This window comes from Electrona antarctica, assembly GCF_951216825.1.
Source record: "Electrona antarctica genome assembly, chromosome: 15".
In the NCBI taxonomy this organism is placed as follows: Eukaryota; Metazoa; Chordata; class Actinopteri; order Myctophiformes; family Myctophidae; genus Electrona; species Electrona antarctica.
This window is the reverse complement of record NC_136796.1, coordinates 43,540,993-43,558,174: the sequence shown is the minus strand read 5'-3', so window position 1 is coordinate 43,558,174 and position 17,182 is coordinate 43,540,993. Positions and strand designations below refer to the sequence as shown.

At 41.8% G+C, this 17,182-nt stretch overlaps 2 protein-coding genes across 6 annotated transcripts in view; one reads left to right on the top strand and one right to left on the bottom strand.

Moving 5' to 3' along the window:
* Positions 1-636: 636 nt before the first annotated feature.
* On the bottom strand, positions 637-6,838 carry LOC306938348 (uncharacterized protein). The gene is made up of 6 exons (XM_079522481.1): positions 6,409-6,838; positions 5,276-5,860; positions 4,995-5,056; positions 4,564-4,694; positions 2,200-2,366; positions 637-1,656 (listed from the first exon to the last, which is right to left on the bottom strand). Exons 2-6 carry the CDS (start codon positions 5,798-5,800, stop codon positions 1,486-1,488), a joined length of 1,056 nt encoding a protein of 351 aa, XP_079378607.1. The 5' UTR covers positions 5,801-5,860; positions 6,409-6,838; the 3' UTR covers positions 637-1,485.
* A 951-nt stretch (positions 6,839-7,789) lies between these two features.
* Positions 7,790-17,182, top strand: part of bag6l (BCL2 associated athanogene 6, like) — a 31,952-nt gene continuing 22,559 nt past the window's right edge. For 4 of the 5 annotated variants that reach the window (XM_079521836.1, XM_079521835.1, XM_079521832.1 and 1 more), the window contains exons 1-9: positions 7,790-7,965; positions 8,388-8,484; positions 10,630-10,747; positions 11,334-11,560; positions 12,882-12,956; positions 13,429-13,551; positions 14,026-14,282; positions 14,861-14,993; positions 16,052-16,255. In XM_079521836.1, coding sequence (XP_079377962.1) covers positions 8,404-8,484; positions 10,630-10,747; positions 11,334-11,560; positions 12,882-12,956; positions 13,429-13,551; positions 14,026-14,282; positions 14,861-14,993; positions 16,052-16,255 — 1,218 coding nt within the window. In that variant the 5' untranslated portion in view covers positions 7,790-7,965; positions 8,388-8,403. The other variant, XM_079521833.1, reaches the window with a different exon arrangement.

Sequence of the window (17,182 nt, the reverse complement as noted above, 5' to 3'; positions counted from 1 at the left end):
GTGCACGCCACTGCCTGCCCGTAACCGCATGCCACATTGCCACATTCAAAGTCACTTAAATCACCTTTCTTCTTCCCCATTCTGATGCGTGCTTAGAACTGTGGCAGATCATCTTGATCATATCTACAGGCCTAAATGCATTGAGTTGCTGTCATATGTATTATAAATTAGCATGAATGTGCAGTTGGAGAGGTGTCTAAGTAAAGTGGCCTGTGTGTGTGTGTGTGTGTGTGTGTGTGTGTAGTACCTATCGTACGTATCGTATCGAAAATGTTTAAATATTTTCACAAGCCCATGAAATTTAAGAGATATTTTGATTTTAGGCTTAGTGTGGGAAATGAAATGAATGAAAATAGATCTACAAGATCACAGGATGCTGTGTGAGCTTGCAGAACTATTTTCAGTGTATATGACACAACTAGCAACTATATATAAATCTGGCTTCCAGATCATTAATGTAAAATATTAATAAATTACTCAAGTAGAAATGACTTATGCATTCATATAAACTATATAATATACCATATATTGTTGTGGTGGGGTGAAATGGTCCTTGAACAAAATATGCTTGTGGTTCCAGAGCTCAAATTGTTTTGGTAACCACTGCACGGTCTACAGCAACCACAGACTCGGATAGAAAATAAAATGATTTTATTTTCATGTCTTCATAACATTCATAACATTTTCAAAACAAACCTTAACAAACTTAACAAACCACTTTTATATTAGTCTCTCTTTTAGATGCCACACCCCATGAGGGTGTTTTATACGTTTTATAAAAGCGACATTCAGCATACCCGTTACTCAGCATAAGAATGTCAGAACAAATCACTGAAACTACTTGCATGTTTTTCTCCTCCCAGCAAAAAAACAATTTGGTGTCCACACTTTTTTTTCGTCACACCTATCAAAGTGAATTTCCTTGAATTCCTCACCTTTGCTGTATAAGTAACCAGCGTACAAAGTAAGTACTTTGACCTTTTCACTACAGTGCACCTTCTTGCTCAACTTGTTTTTCCTTTCCGTCAGATTCAGTTGAGTTTTCCTTTCCTGAAACTCGAAACGTGATCGCTGGACCATGGGGAATTTAACTGTATACAGGGAGGCCACAACGATGTTTAATGATTAAAACAAGACATCTGCATAGTTTCATGGGTCACTTAAGCTGTGGGAAAGTAAAAAAAAGAAAAGGGGAAAAGGAAAGGAAACTGCTTCCAGTGTCTTTTCACTGCAGCTTTAATTCTCATCTAGAAGCCACTAGTTTGTCTAAATTGACTGTCGTTTAAATCAGTGCCTGCCTTCAAAGTGTTATCTATGAGCAACAGATCTGCTCCAAATATTTCGATAAACGCTGATCTCTGCCAAACTATTTACAACACTTTAGCCCGCAGTCTACGTTGTGTTAAGCAAAACATTCTTAGGAATCTGACCTGCCATCCCCATGAGAGTCCATGTTACGTTTAAATACATCCGAGTTGGCGAGTTCTATTCTGCCTCTTGAAGCAAAGAGAGGTAGATGTTGCCCTGAAGGAACCTGGGATAACAGTCTGTGTCCAGGAGGGAGTAGATGCGTTTCTGTGCATGAGACAGGGAGGTGTGAGACGGGGCCTGCAACAGCTGTAATGTCAGCTCTCTGGTCTTGCTGTCCAGGTTCACCTAGAATAGAGGATAACGCAAAAAAAAGAAAATGACCAGTAAGAAAAGTGACCTCTCAATGCAACACATATCTATAATTATTTAATAAATGCAAGCCACGTTGGGAGAGAAGATGAAATGGCACTTTACTCAAAGTAAGGTTGCAACAGTTAATCGAACTAATACATTTATATAAAATAATTGATTTTAATAAAAAAAAAAAAATGTGTTTTTCCCCCCCAATTTCTAGAAAAGACCTATTTTTGGTATTTATGTGTGACACCGTTGTACAACAAAGATAAGATAGATAAAATAGGGCTTGTGTAGTTAATCAGTCTAATAAAGAAAAATAATAAATATATATCCGAATGTAATTTATACATTCATATATGAATGAAATTCATATATAGCACTCTATTTAAAATATATATATAAATATATAAAAATAAATTAAAATAGCGTGCTTCTTGGTTATTTGACTCATCAAAAAGAATAAATCACTAATATTTGATAGTTGCAGCACTACAAGAAAGCATGATGACAGTGACAGCGATGGTCTCGCACCTCCCGCGAGGAGCCTGGCTGGATGTAGGTGTTGATGATGTCCTTGGCCCTTCTCTGCAGGCTGAAGTTGTTGGAGGAGTGCCTGTACTGCTCACAGGCCAGATAGAACTGAAGGTTCTCCTCGCTGAACTCAGAGCGCAGGAATGCTCCGAACACTGACACGCCCGCTGAGACAGGGTGGGGGTGGAGAGAGAGGGGGGGGGGAGAGCATAAGTGGGGTGTTCCCAAGCGAATGATGCGTGTGTAATTAGGCTGTGAGAAGCGAGGACACACAGCCCCACGGGGCTAATAAGTGCAGACAAATAACACTGTGTACACCGGTGTTCCACAACTGCTTTTGTAGTGGGACTATCCAGTATATTATATTAGTATGTTCTGTCCCTCTCGTTGAGAAACTGCGGCTATATGATGGTGATTCTGTCTGGTTACAAACTACTTCCTTCTGTTTTACAACATGCCCCCTGTGTCACTTCTTGTTTTTGCAAGTGGGGGATTGGGACATAGTATTTACTCTGTGTAAACAGAGGGGAGGCCCAAGATTGCATGCAGACTCCATGGTTACAACATCTAGTTCGAATCTGATTTCTGTACACTAGATGGATGAGGACTTTTAGGAGACTTGCACTGCACATGCAAGTTTCCCCAAAAGTAAGATAGATATCTTGTTTTTGTTCCAATCAAATTAATACAGTGAGTCATGCAAAACAATCAATTCCTGAGTCTTAATAAATATACATTCTCTACGCCTAGCTGAGCTGGTTAAGTTAACTACTGCACAGCTTCAGCTTTCAAAGTCACTTATTCCCAAGTACAAGTTTACACACAACTTAATTTACAAAAGAGTTATCCTCCAAAGATTATATACATATAGAAAATAAAAATAATACAAAAGAAAACTGCCTTGTTGAATTAGTTATCGTTAGATTTCTACTTTAAAAAAAAACCTTTAAAAAGTAACAATCAAATCAATACATCTTGAACTGCAGTAATGCAGTTAGTGGTGGATATTGCTTGTAAAAAAACTTTAATGCAAATGATGAAACTTAACATGTAAATGTAAAGCACCGAAATAAACTATTCATTCATTCATTCAATCTCACGATAGATATGTATCACGATACAGAGCCCATGATACGATATATATCGATATATATCGATTATACGTTTATTCAAAATAATGACCATGTTGCACAAATACAATAAAACCCTTTCAGGCCCACAGAGATCTTTAAATTAAAACAAAATGTCTAAACATCCTAACAAGGGGTCTGGGAAGGGAGTGCATTGCAACTTGCAAGGGGGGCTTTGATAACGTTAAACAGAGGTACGTTTGTCAACACTGCGTCACCCAGATAATTCATGCCGTATCGATAGAGCAGCCTCTCGATCGATTCACCTATCGTTCAGATTTTCGATCGATATATTGCCATATCGATTAATTGAATGCACCACTAAATGCAGTATGATGTAATTTCATAGAGCAGATGAATGTGGTACAATGTTGACAAATTCAAAGGAAAACAAAATTGTCTTTCTGCCCTATTTGTCTGATCAGATTCAGTACACTTGCTTAGGAACCCAAATCACACAACTCTCATACCCAAAATATGAACTAAATGCTAAACGGGTCAGGGTTAGACAGCACTTTGGGACAGCATCATGAAATAGGGAATGTATATGTTTCCCAAATTCCCATACATGGAGCACTCCGTTTTAAGAGTCAAGCTTTTATGTCTTTTTGTAAACATCGTGTCTTATAAAAGTGTTCTAATTTTAAAGGCAGTGAGACAGGAATAGTCAGACTGATCTGCTACAATATGTTGTGTTCCGTAAAGGAGTCATTGTTTACGTTATGTTCTATTTATAGAATATGGCTGAGGTCAGGACCATCAAGCTTTTACTGCATAGCACACAGAAAGATATACCAATGACGTCTGCTGAATGGGTCCGTCATGCTGACATCACAGCAGAAACATGGTGCATGTTCTCCCTGTGTCCCTAGGGTAGGTACCCTCACAAAAAACATGCAGTAATCCTGGTCTCTAAACTGCCTCCCCCTGGCCAGCCGGGGCGCCTGATGGAGGGGAAAGGAACTGGTTGGAATAACGTGTTCCTTCCACGCACTACCTCCAACCAGGGAAACTCCCCCCTGTCAGGTGTAAAGGAGCGACTTGGACACTCATGCATGAAGGAAGCATGAGTTCAAGTCCGTTGCTCTCCCCAGGTTGGCAGAGGGTGTGTAGAGCCCAGGATCACATTAGATAATTGACACAGGGGTGAAAAAATGGGTTACAAAATCGTGGGATAAAAATTATAAAAAATTAAAAAAAAGAAACATGTGAGACTGAAAGGAAGTAAACTCACTCCGACTTGCCAGGAGGGAGTTGAGCGACTGGGCCCAGGTCTCCAGCTCCTCCCGGCTGAACTTGCCTTTCCCGTGTCCAACCAGACTCCACTGGCGCATAAACCGCAGTCGAGATCTCCTCTCTTTTGCACTGGGTAGGAACACGAGTGGCGAGGAGGAGGAAGATGTGACATAAATGTAGAGAAGGAGAACATAAACGATAGTGAGAAATTATAATCCTTTTTTTTTTTTTTTACCACACATCAATGCAAGTATGCAACAGGTTAACCACATGTAGTCATGTACTGTATATATTTTCTTAAAGGAAGTGTACCCTAATTGCGTTGTATAGGACCTCTAATATTGCAATCAATAGTGACTTGAAGAAGATGAAATAATTATTTCTTTGGGCAATTCAGCATATTATTGTAGTAGGGGTCATGATAATCACCTGTCTTTCTGTTCTGCATTGAATAAATTTGAGTTTGACGAATGTGGACTCGAAACTGGACTCTGAAACAAAGAAAAGACTTTATGGAACACCACTCCCCTCCTGTTGGCTCTCACAAACCCAGTAAAGCCATACTTTCCATAATGCCGTGATGGCAGAATTTGAGTGAACTACATTTTGCACAATACTTCCCAATTACAAAGCACACTTATTATTATAGGCAGGTTTAACGGGTACACACCAAAGAAACTTCACAAACCAGCATTTACACTATACAGTACCTGCATAAACAGGCTCTTGAGGTGCAGTTTGGCTGATGACAGCTTGGCTTTAGCGTTGTGCCGGTGATACGAACCGGAACCGAAGGAAAAGGGACTGGCAGGGGAGGACGGTGAGGGCGGAGGGTGGTCGTCATCCCTCTCCATACTCTCGGTGCTGCCTTTGGACGCAGGGGCCAACTGGCCGTCACTGTAGGCCCGGCACCCTTTACTGATGGCACCCACGCCCAGATGGTTGTCATCCTGCTTGCTGCTGAGCTCCGTGAAGTTCTCGACGCTGGCACTGAGCTCCCGGGTCAGCTCCACCTTGCTCGGGCTCGGCCCCGTTTCCAGGATGACGGGACTCTGAGGAAGAGTGCTGCAGGGCGACCTGGCATTAGCTGCCTCGTCCCCCTCTAGGTGGGGTGTATAGCTGCCCGACACCCGGCTATTCCTGTTGTTACCTGCTGCCGGACCCTTCAGTACCACCTTCCTCCATGGGAGAAAGTCCAGGTCCAGTAAGGACCCTTCAGAGCTGAATCTTCGCATGGTAGCTCTATCTCCACAGAGTGCCAAGTGATCGAGGGGGGGCTTGAGGGGATTTGAAGACTGAAAGGGAAAGAGGCAAGGGAATGATGGAGAGCTGCGTGTAATGCAACACAACCTACCGTATAGGTATAAGTCAGGGGGGAAAAGGGGAAAAGGTAATAGCAAAACAGAATGTAGGCTACTCCGTCCAATTATTGGATATTGACCCGATGTCTTTATAATAGTGTTTATTCTGTGGTGAGTACAATGGAATTGCATGCCACATTTTAGTGCATTTGCATATTAGCATTATATCAATTATAAATCATATAGCATGAGAACAGGGACAAAAAAAACAATGGTACAATTAGTTAGCTCCCCCTGGATCAAGACTACCAGATGCATTTGCTCGAATATCGATTGACATTTGCATATATACTAAAGTAAAAGTCTGTCAGACTATAAAATACATGTATAGAGAGTCCAGGGCTAACAATTAGTAAGAACACAAGTCTTACTTATATTGTGAAACGAAAAATAAAGGCTGCCATCTCTAATTATGATCGGATTCGGAGAAAAATTTAATTATATTATTTCAATAAATAAATAAATACAACTAAAATGATTACCTCCACCCCTGTGATCACTTGGCCAAGTTCACATTTATTATTTCGGCCGGGTCCAACGGATCCATTAAATAGGCTACTTCAAGTCCATGGACGTCTTCTAGGTTGTTTAGAACCGAGAAACGGTGATTTCGCGTGATTACAATCTCAAGTCCAACTTAAGGGCGCTCCACAGTCCACAGACTCACTCCACGCTCCACCTATCTCCAAGTTTGTCAGAAGAAGCTCACTCACTGGGACGCAATAATCTATGATCCTGCACATAAACGCGTATTAATAAGCGCTCGGATTTTAGCGTTGCATCAGGACAGCTTCTGTTTCACAGTTTTGCGTTTTGAATGAGGCACAAAATACACAAAAACACTCGGCTGTGTTGCCACACCTACGAGTCTACGACTCCGTCTCAACTTGCCTATGTCGTCAAGAAGGGAAGGCAGAGTGTGACGCCTGGCAAGCATGACACACTCACACACACGCACGCACGCGCGCGCGCGCACACACACACACACACACACACACACACACACACACACACACACACACACACACACACACACTGTACTGTCTGTATGTAGGCTGCATGTATAGCGGTTATTCATTCGCTTGCCTTAATTTTAGGCGTGTCCTTCTGGAAAAAAAGTGTTCCAACCTATTTTAAGAGCTCCGTTGGGAAATGTATGAAAGAAGAGAACCTCCAAAAGCTCTCTGCTTCAAATGCATACTATTAGCTGTCTAAATAATACAATTTGATTTGATTGATTGATTGAAATATGTATTAACAGTTTGCAGAATTACAGTACATTTCAAGCTCAACTCAATACAAAGACTGTTAACTGTGAGTGGACGACCCAATAAAGCATTACACTTGTTTACAAGAGGGTGCACCTTGTTCAATTCATCAAAACATTTAGAGACGTACAGAACAGAACAGAAATTCATCATAAAGGAGGTAAAAAGGGAAAAGAAACATATACAGTGAGGGGGAAAAGGGGGATACAATACAATACAATACAATACAATACAATACAATACAATACAATACAATACAATACAATACAAAATACAATAGATAGACAGAGATAGAAATGCCATTAAATGGGGGTCTGTAGACTAATATGCATGTCAAACTGGGGGTGCTTAAACGTGTTGAGAATCACTGCTAGTAGAGCTGTACAATATGTTCTCTAATGGGGCTCCCTGACATTGTCTCTTCAAATGGGGGGGTCCGCGGGCTAATTAGTGTCAATTTGGGGGTCCATGACATGAAAAAGTTTGGGAACCACAGAGATAGACCTTAGAGTATACAGTATATCTAAGAGATAGACAGACAACCATAAATGCGCTCAGGCATTTGACGCGGACGTGCCTCGCCTGCCGACCTCATACCATACGTGACGTCACAGGGGGGTCTTTTCACTGAGACGACTAGCGGTGTCGCATTTTTATGGGAAATTCTTTAGCTTGCCAAGCTAACGGTGTGTAGTTCACACACCGTTAGACAGTCTATACACGAAGAATTTACTGAAACAAATCAAACTACGTTGATGATAGATATACTAGGTAACAAGAAACACGACAGTCTGAGTGGTTTACATTGGACCTTTGAACAGCCGGCTGTCTCCTTCGGGAGATTAACCTAACCTTAGCTGGTTAGCTGTGCTAACCTAGCCAGCCTTCTTCTGCTAATTGGGATTATTAGCCAGCGTTAGCCGGCCGGCTAACAACAATAACATCCAACCATCGTAGTAAAACCTCAGTACAAGTGAGATCAACTGTTGCCTGGATTATTACTTCATTTATTGTGGTAGATGGTGATGATATTCGTCACGGTCACCCTTTAATCTGTGATTCAGATTTGATTCTTGATACTTGTTTTGTTGTTAGTGAGTGGACAGATTGCCTTGCCTTGATTCCTGCGGCAACGTTGACAGCTATAGTTCATTTATGTAAAACGCATACTAAATTGCACTTTCTTTTTAAAGACGACACTGCAGAAACATGGCGGAGCCTGGTACCATGATTGAGGTCACTGTCAAGACACTGGATTCTCAAAGTAGGACCTACAAAGTCAGAGGCGAGGTAAAGGCTATAATAGAAGTGTATATTCGTACGTCTCTAAATGTTTTGATGAATTGAAAATGGTGGGCCCTATTGTAAACAAGTGTAATGCTTTATGGTGTCGTCCACTCACAGTTAACAGTTTTTGTATTGAGTTGTGCTTGAAATGTACTGTAATTCTGCAAACTGTTAATAGATCAATCAATCAGGTCAGATACCCCATAGAGTAGACCATAAATTAAAGAACGGACAAAGTGATCCTCAGCCCTTTGTATCTGTGGGACATTTGTGTGATTTCGGATTTCGGGGCTTATTTGTTTCAAAATTCCTTTGCTATATATCTATTTAACAGTCAATTCTCTAGTTGTTGGGGGGGTATTTTTCACAGTGCATTTGCACGTATGTGAAATTTGTTTTCAAATTGTACCCATCCTAGCTTTTAGGATCAGTTTAAACAGGATGTAAGTCCTATCTGATTGTAAACTCACAAACATTGCAGCTGTATGAAAAACTTTGAAAAATTATCCTCTTTCTATCTACAAAGTGTTTGTTAAATAAAAATCCACCGTAGACATGTTATGATTTATGAGCTTCTTTCTGTCAAGAAATTCTGTGCAGGTGATTCTTTTTCTCATTGTTGGACTTTGGAAGCACTCGTTTTTCAATAAAACAACGTCCTACTGCCTCCTGCATTATGTGCAATTTCAAAACGGGTGGTACACAAGGGTTGAGTGATTTCCAACACTTTTTTTTGACAGAAAGTAGCATATAATAACATTTACCGCTGCAGAAAGAATGCCTCGTATCTCCTAATCTAGGGCGCTCTCCGTGGTTTTGATCAGATGGATATATACTAAACTCTTAATTTCTGACTTCTCGAGATGCTTGGTTAAGTCAGAAATGATGACAGAACATTGCCGTTTGGATCAAAACCATGGAGAGCGCCGTAGATTTAGAGTTATGAGACACTTTCGTCGGACCGTAAACAAGGAAGTGAATGCCTGTGCGCATGCGCCTTCGCGCGAAAGGAGATCACAAAAAAGAAAAAACGTCACGAAATTTCTTAGCAGAAAGTAGCTCATACCATGTCTACGGTGGATTATTATGAAGCAAACGCTTTGCAGATTGAAAGAGGATAATCCAAGTTTGCCCTACAGCTGCAAATTCAATTTGGATCAATGGGCTGTCAATGGAGGGTATTGCAACTCTAGATTCATCCCATTATAAAACAAAATCTAGTGTTGCAAATTGCGGCTAGATTCAACATATCTCTGAGGTCGGGAAGAAACCCACCTAACTCCAAAATGTAAATTTTTCAGGAACTTTTGAAAACCTTATATTTTGAAAACAAAGAAATACTGCCTCATCAAAGTTGGTGTTGTGAGTTGTGACTTTATATATTGTCAATTACTTGCATGAGAGGTGGTGGAGTTAGTTGCTTTAGCAGATGGAGTTAAGAGGTTTTGTCCAAAGCGTTTTTTACTACTTTCCACATTGGTTCAATATTCTCACAACTATCTAGTGTTGCAAATTGCGGCTAGGAGCAGTTGTATTTATATGAAGATGAACTATCAGTCAACTCATTGAGCTGTGGACCACTCATTGTAAACTCCTAAAAGACCACTGGGGGGGTCCCCTGCACCATGTTGAGAACCCCTGCTTTACACAGTAAAATCCTGCAAATTTGAACTGGAAATGGATCCAAAATGACCCGTATGACTATGTTTAGATTTGGTTCACTCCAAATGGTAAGATGGTAAATGGTGCATTTATATAGCGCCTTTATCCAAGGAGCTTTACATAGATTGTGCATCAATTCACCCATTCACACATTCATACACCGATGGCGGCAGAAACCATGCAAGGCACTAGCCAGCACATCGGGAGCAATTTGGGGTTCAGTGTCTTGCTCAAGGACACTTCGACACTAACTCTGGGGGAGCCCAGGTTCGAACAGGCAACCTTGCGGTTACCATCCAGCCACCGCCGCCCCTCTCTACAAATGGATACATTAACAGTGAGGATTTGCCTGTGTACTTAGGAGGCATTGCAGAGAGAACTTCACAATCTTTGCACATCTCCTTTCCTCATTCATGTATTTGACAGTTTGTGACGTTGCTTGCTGTCCGAAGGTATTTGAGCTTGTCTCATGCATTTCACCCTCAGCTAACTGTGAAGGAGTTCAAGGAACACATCGCCACGTCCGTTGAGATCCCAGTGGAGAAGCAGAGGCTCATCTACCAGGGCAGAGTATTGCAAGATGAGAAGACATTGACCGAGTACAGTGAGTAGTATAATAGTATTTTCTACCCATATGAATAGCTTTGTAGTATCTATTATACCGGATTGTTTATTCTACAATGTCTGTTAAGGGGATTAATGGTAGTGCAAAACAAACCCAGTGGATATTGGGGTCGCTAATGCCTACCAAACTCGATCAACATCTTATGCAATTTAACCCATTTTGGGCTGGAACCCCTTTTGGTGTTAGCATCATGTTATGCTCTAGCTATTGAAAAATAGCAGATCTACAAGCTCATAGCGCGCCACCGAGTGGCGCGCTACGATCTTGTAGGTCTGCTATTTTTTAAAAATCAAAGAACAACTGACATAGAAACATAGCTTTTTCATAAAACTGTCAGGATGTAGAAGACATTTTTAGAATCTGATCTCAGGTCAAAATGGGTTAAAGGCCAAATTAATAGGATTTATAACATATCGATGATGGATGGAACATGAATATTGGCCAAAGAAGCAGATTGAAAGAATTGTGTTTATGCTTTGGAAATGGTCAGCAATAGTCAAGTATACGTGATTTGTAGTCAGTAAGTAAGTAGGCTAAAAGATGCAAATAATAATTTGTTTGTCAGACGTGGATGGGAAAGTAATTCACCTGGTAGAGCGAGCGCCGCCCCAGGCCAACATGACCGGCTCTGGGAGTGGAGGGGTGTCCGCAGGGGGGGCGGAGGGTGGACCCAGCACCAGCCACGCGTCCACGGCCCCCCCAGGAGGACCACATGACCGCAACGGGAACAGCTACGTAATGCTCGGTACCTTCAACCTCCCCGTCAACATCATGGATCCTTCAGAGATACAGGTAACGCAACACAAGGTCACCATGACCGGGTCTGGCAAATAGGCCCTCATCTCGACCAGAGTAATTTTTCAGTTTTTTACAGATTATTAAAGTACAGAATGTAAGCTTTCATATGATGTATCATTCAATGAAATTGGAAAATATGACCATTTTAAAATGATTGTGCCGTTTTACCCAAAGCTGAGAAAATCCCCTTTGAATGTTCACAACATTTCAACACCTAGAGCTGGCTAGCCTACTTTGACTTATAAATGTATACATTTAATTTGCCCAAATCAATAATCTGTTGTTGGAATGAAAACCTTCTTCAACATTCAAACTGTGTAAATATGAAAAAAAAAAAAATCAAGTTTATTTTAGATTTTCTGCCTTTTCATTATAGGCGAGATGAGGACCATTTTGCTAGACCTGGTCACATATTAGTTATTAGTACCTCTGCCGACTGCCCCACCTCTGTCAACGCTACACAGCACATTACCTGTTGCTTTTTGGCGGTTCTGGTAAATATTTTTTGCTGCCCTCTCAGACATTACTCGGGGAAACTAATCACATCCAAATACAAATGGAGCTATTGAGAGATGTTAGTACGAAAAAAAGCCCACGACATCATTAAAGACACCAGCCATCCCGCAAATACCCCGTTCCAACTATACACCCTTCCAAATAACGCTATACCAGAGCATCAAATCTCGCACAACCCGTCTCACGTCTCAGTAACAGTTTCTTCCCCCAGGCAGTCACAACCCGTCTCACGTCTCAGTAACAGTTTCTTCCCCCAGGCAGTCAGGCTGCTGAACAGCTGACCTTGAACTGTATTGCACTTTACTCTGCCTTACTTTGTCACTTTACTTTGCACTCCACTGTTTTCTTTTGTGTTCTTTCTTTTGCACTATAGCTGTTTGTTTGTTTTTGTTTTTGTTTACACTGGTGTGTATAAGACTGAAAGTGCTCGAAGCTAAATAATTTCATTGTATTTATACACTGTGGGCTCCGATGCTAGTGATAAATGCCTTTATTTGCACAAATGTATGACTGAGGAAGAGCATTATGCTCGAAATGTCATTAATTTGTGCAAATTATCACTAGCATCGGAGCCCACAGTGTGCGAGCGTCTTCATTCCTTATCCTTATATACTATATACTCATCGCTCGGCACCTGCCCATGTTTGGGTTGGATTGTGCATGTCTTTGTACTTTTTTCGTGTACTCTGTATTTATACACATGACAAATAAGTGAGTACCAATGATATAGCATTGCTAAAGCATTTAGATAGTCCCAGAAAATTGTTAAGAGCTTATCATTGGGATTTTTTCTCTACAGATGCAAGTTCAGCAGATGATGGCAGGGGTTGGCAACGCAGGAAGGAATGCCAGAGTCAGCACCAGTACTACCGGGGTAATGAAATCCATGATCCGTGATCCATCTGTCACATTATTTGCTGCCAGTTACTTAATTATCGAGTCCTTAACCCATTTAGACCTGACATCGCAATTTAAAAAATGTCTTCTAAATCATGACGGTTTTCTGAAATACCAATGTTTCTATGTCAGTGGTGCTCAATATTTCACAGAATGATCCGTATTTGGCCGCGGACCCCCATCTGAAAATATGTTGTTCCAGGGACGTCCCCGGAAGCAACGATTTGAGTAAAACGTTCGCTCTGAAAGATAAATATTTTCAAAGATTTGCGCCACATTTTCACGTTTTTTCAAAAATAGCAGATCTACAAGCTCGTAGTGCGGCTAGGAGCTTGTAGGTCTGCTATTTTTCAATAGCTAAAGTATAACATAATGCTTAGAACACCAAAAGGGGTTCCCGGCCCAGAATGGGTCTTTTGTCAACCTTCTGAAAATGGTTTTGTTTTCAGAGCAACGGCTCACTCGACGTGCACATCAACATGGACCAATCACTGCAGAGCGAGCCGAGGATGAGACTGCAGCTGGCGGAGAACTTGCTGAGAGATGCTAGATCTTTGATCGACAGACTAGAGGTGAGCCGTCTGCCAAAAAGCAACGTACCCAGAAACTCAACAGTGATTGTGTTGTGTGCGTTGTATGAAGAGCAGTGTTTTTGGCAGCAAATTTCTATGTTAGTTTTAGTCGTAGTCTCTTGAAATGTTTTCATTTAGTTTTAGTCACCTGGAATGTTTTAGTGTTAGTCTAGTTTTTGTCGACTAAATCTACACTTGATTTAGTGCGACGCAGTGGTGAGCTTGTAGATTGTAGAGCTTGTAGATTGTAGATTGTGAGCTTGTAGATTGTGAGCATGCGACCAAGTGTAAAATGACTTACTGGATGGATCTCTTGTCCACTAGTCCCTTCCTAACATTTTAGACTAGTTTTTATTTGTTGACGAAATTGTCAATATATTTAGTCTTAGTCGACGAACATTTTTCGTCGGTTAGTTTTAGTCGACAAAATCAACACTGATGAAGAGCGATGCTTTCTTTTTTGTGTTTCATCAGGGTCAGTCCAGTAATGGCACTGCTGGACCTGAGCCGGGAACGTCTCAGCCTTCCTCCACCTCCACCACCTCCACCTCCTCCTCTTCCACCTCCACCTCCTCCTCCTCCTCCACTGCAGGAGTAACAGGAGCTTCACAGCCCATGGACACCACCTCTCCAGCACCACCAGCACCACCTGCTGCTGCTGCTGCTTCCTCCTCCTCCTCCTCCTCCTCCTCCTCCACCCAAACAGAGGGACTGCCTCACTCTGGACCCAAGTAAATTATATACCATATTGCTGTTGGGCAGAAACCTTGTATTTCCATATTTCACCTTATGTTTTTTTTTTCATACATGAATGAATGAATATACCCTACTTATATTCGTCCTACAAGATATCGGTTATATTCACTCTGTTGAAACGTTTTGAAAGTGGTTAAAACACAATCCTTGCCACCTGTTACAATAGAAACGCTGTGCAGGTGCCAGAGATAAGGGACAAATGAAAGAATAAATAACCGTGGTCAGATTAAAAAAATACAAAATATATATAAACAAATAAAAATAATTGTTTTTTTAAATAACGTAACTTAACGTCTTGGCACATGCACATGCTGCTTAAAACGTAACCTGACGTTCCTGGCACAGATTGGGTTGTTTTTCTTTGTTGGTTTTAGTATGTATTTCTATTTAACAAAATTGTAAAAGATCTTGTGACTAAAGTAACTACATTTGATCCATTGGAACACAGGATATTTATTTAATATACCATTCCATCAAGCTCCCCCATGGAGGGAAACAAACCAAGTGGGTCCTTGTTTTTTTACGTTTTCTTTGTTTTTGCCTTTTTTTCCAGTCATCATCCGAGCCCGGCAGAGTTTGTGGAGGTTCTGTCTGAAGTGAGGCGAGTGGAGGAGAAACTGCGTCCCTTCATCGAGAGGACACATTCAATCCTGGGCGCGGCCACGTCGGCAGACTACAACAACAATGTGGGGACATAAACATGCGTACAACAATTTATTAACACCCCGAGCGCACAGGACGGAGTTCTCCGCCTTATCAATTAGTAACGCCCAGCGCTCAAGACGGAGATTGATCAAAAGGACGGAGATTATTGATATAAAAACCGATCGCATCGCTCCACAGGCTGGGAGCGTCTGTTGCACAACACTCGATGTTAATTTCCTGGTGGGACGTCATCGAAAATGTTCTCCCCCATTTTAGCCGACGAGATGGAAAATCTTAAAACGTTAATGACTCTTGATCTAAATCATTCCGTCAAATTCCGTCGCTAGTCGCATTAGAATTAATCATACCTCCCGTTGTTGTCGATCGCCTCGAGAGTGTGTTGGCTACATCTAGCTACTTCAGCCACGTCCGGGATAACATCCGGTCCGTCGCTAAATGTGCTCCGCTGCTATAAATAGCTGGGCGCTACGATTTAATGGATTAAATAACCCTGGGCGTTCGGGGTGTTAAATTAATGTACACATCTATAATACACATTACATCTAACACCTAAGTGAAGGAGCAGTGTTGTTTTTGGCAGCAAATTTCTATTTTAGTTTTAGTCTCTTGAATAGTTTTCATTTAGTTTCAGTCACATTTTAGTCACCTTGAATGCTTTAGTGTTTAGTCTAGTTTTAGTCGACTGAATAGCATAAGAGTTTAGTCTACTAAATCTACAGTTGATTTAGTCGACTAAAATGTATTTTGGCGGGCCTTGATGTCGTCGTAATGGCTGTTTTTACACTTGTAGATCTGCTATTGTCAGCATGCAACCAAGTGTAAAATTACTTTTACTGGATCTCTTGTCCACTAGTCCCTTCCTAACATTTCAGTCTAGTTTTTATTTGTTGACAAAATCGACAGTATATTTAGTCATAGTTTTAGTCACCATGGCTTAGTTTTTATTTTTATGTATTTTTTGTCAGTGGAAAAAAAGGTAGTCGACGGACATTTTTCGTCGTAGCATTAGTCGACGAACACAACACTGCTGAGGAGGAGAGAATGTCTAACAACGCGTTTGTCTTGTTTCTATTTCCAGAGCCAGGGCAGAGAAGAGGACCAGCGTGTTCTGAACATGGTGGGGGACGCCCTGCGTCTCCTGGGCAACACCTTGGTGGCCCTGGGAGACCTGCGCTGTAACCTGGCCGCTACCCCTCCACGGCACCTCCATGTGGTGCGGCCCATGTCCCACTACACCTCCCCCGTCCTGCTGCAGGCCGGACTGCCACACATGCCCATTCCAGTACGTTCGCGTTTGCCATGATACCTTTGTCAAACTGTAATTTTTTTTTTTTTTGAGTGGCGCAACCACTCCTATAGACAGCTATGTGTGTCCCTGGGTCTCTGGGTCTGTCCCTGGCTGGGTGGCTGGGTCTGTCCGAGCACGGAAATAGCGTTATAGCGTTTTGTTCACCACCAAGTGTCACTGTTGCACAGCCTAACACACACACAGACACAGGCCAGGGATGAGTGCCTGTACAGTACATACAGCACAAGTACAGTACAGCACCACTCACTTCATTTTTTCCTGCTAATATGAAATATTTTTACTTTAATCATAGGAAACAAACATGCTGGTTCCTGTAAAGCCTTAAGGGCCTTGCAAACAGGGAGAGCGAGGAACGCAGGCGTTGTTGCCTGGATCAACACAGGTCTCCTCCAGGTCTGTTGAAGAGGGGCGCAACAACGCAAGCGTAAAAAAAAAGCTAAACAGAATCCAAGTCTGGTGAGTCGTGGGCGTGTGCACGCAACGAGCACGCGCGCAACAAATTCACGGGACCGCGCTCACGTAAATACGCTTGCGTTGTCGCACCGCGACTGCTCCGCTCAAAAACGCAGGTCTCATTGAAAATGAACTATAGGCGCGTTATCGCTCCCCGTTTGCAAAGCCCTTTAGGCTTTTAAATTTGGCCACGTCAAAATCTCAAGGCACACACTACTGTGTTCATAGCAAAATAGCCCATCTACGGTACAAGCTCAGAATGCATACGCTTCTATATGCTGTTGTACAGTGGTGTCATGCTCGTAGCACAGAGTACCACGGCGTGGTACAAACAAATGTTCAATAATTAATTAAATGGGTTAAACCGTTGCATAAGGAACACTACACACCCTGTAAAGTCACTTGTAACGCACAATAAAGCACAGACACCGTAGCTTGCAGTTAAGG

Coding starts and splice junctions, on each gene's coding strand:
- LOC306938348 (XM_079522481.1), bottom strand. CDS start 5,800: ATGCGAAGATTCAGCTCTGAAGGGTCCTTACTGGACCTGGACTTTCTC. Junction 5,057..5,275: donor TCAAGAGCCTGTTTATGCAG/GTACTGTATAGT, acceptor TCTTTGTTTCAG/AGTCCAGTTTCGAGTCCACA. Junction 1,657..2,199: donor AGCCAGGCTCCTCGCGGGAG/GTGCGAGACCAT, acceptor CCTCTATTCTAG/GTGAACCTGGACAGCAAGAC.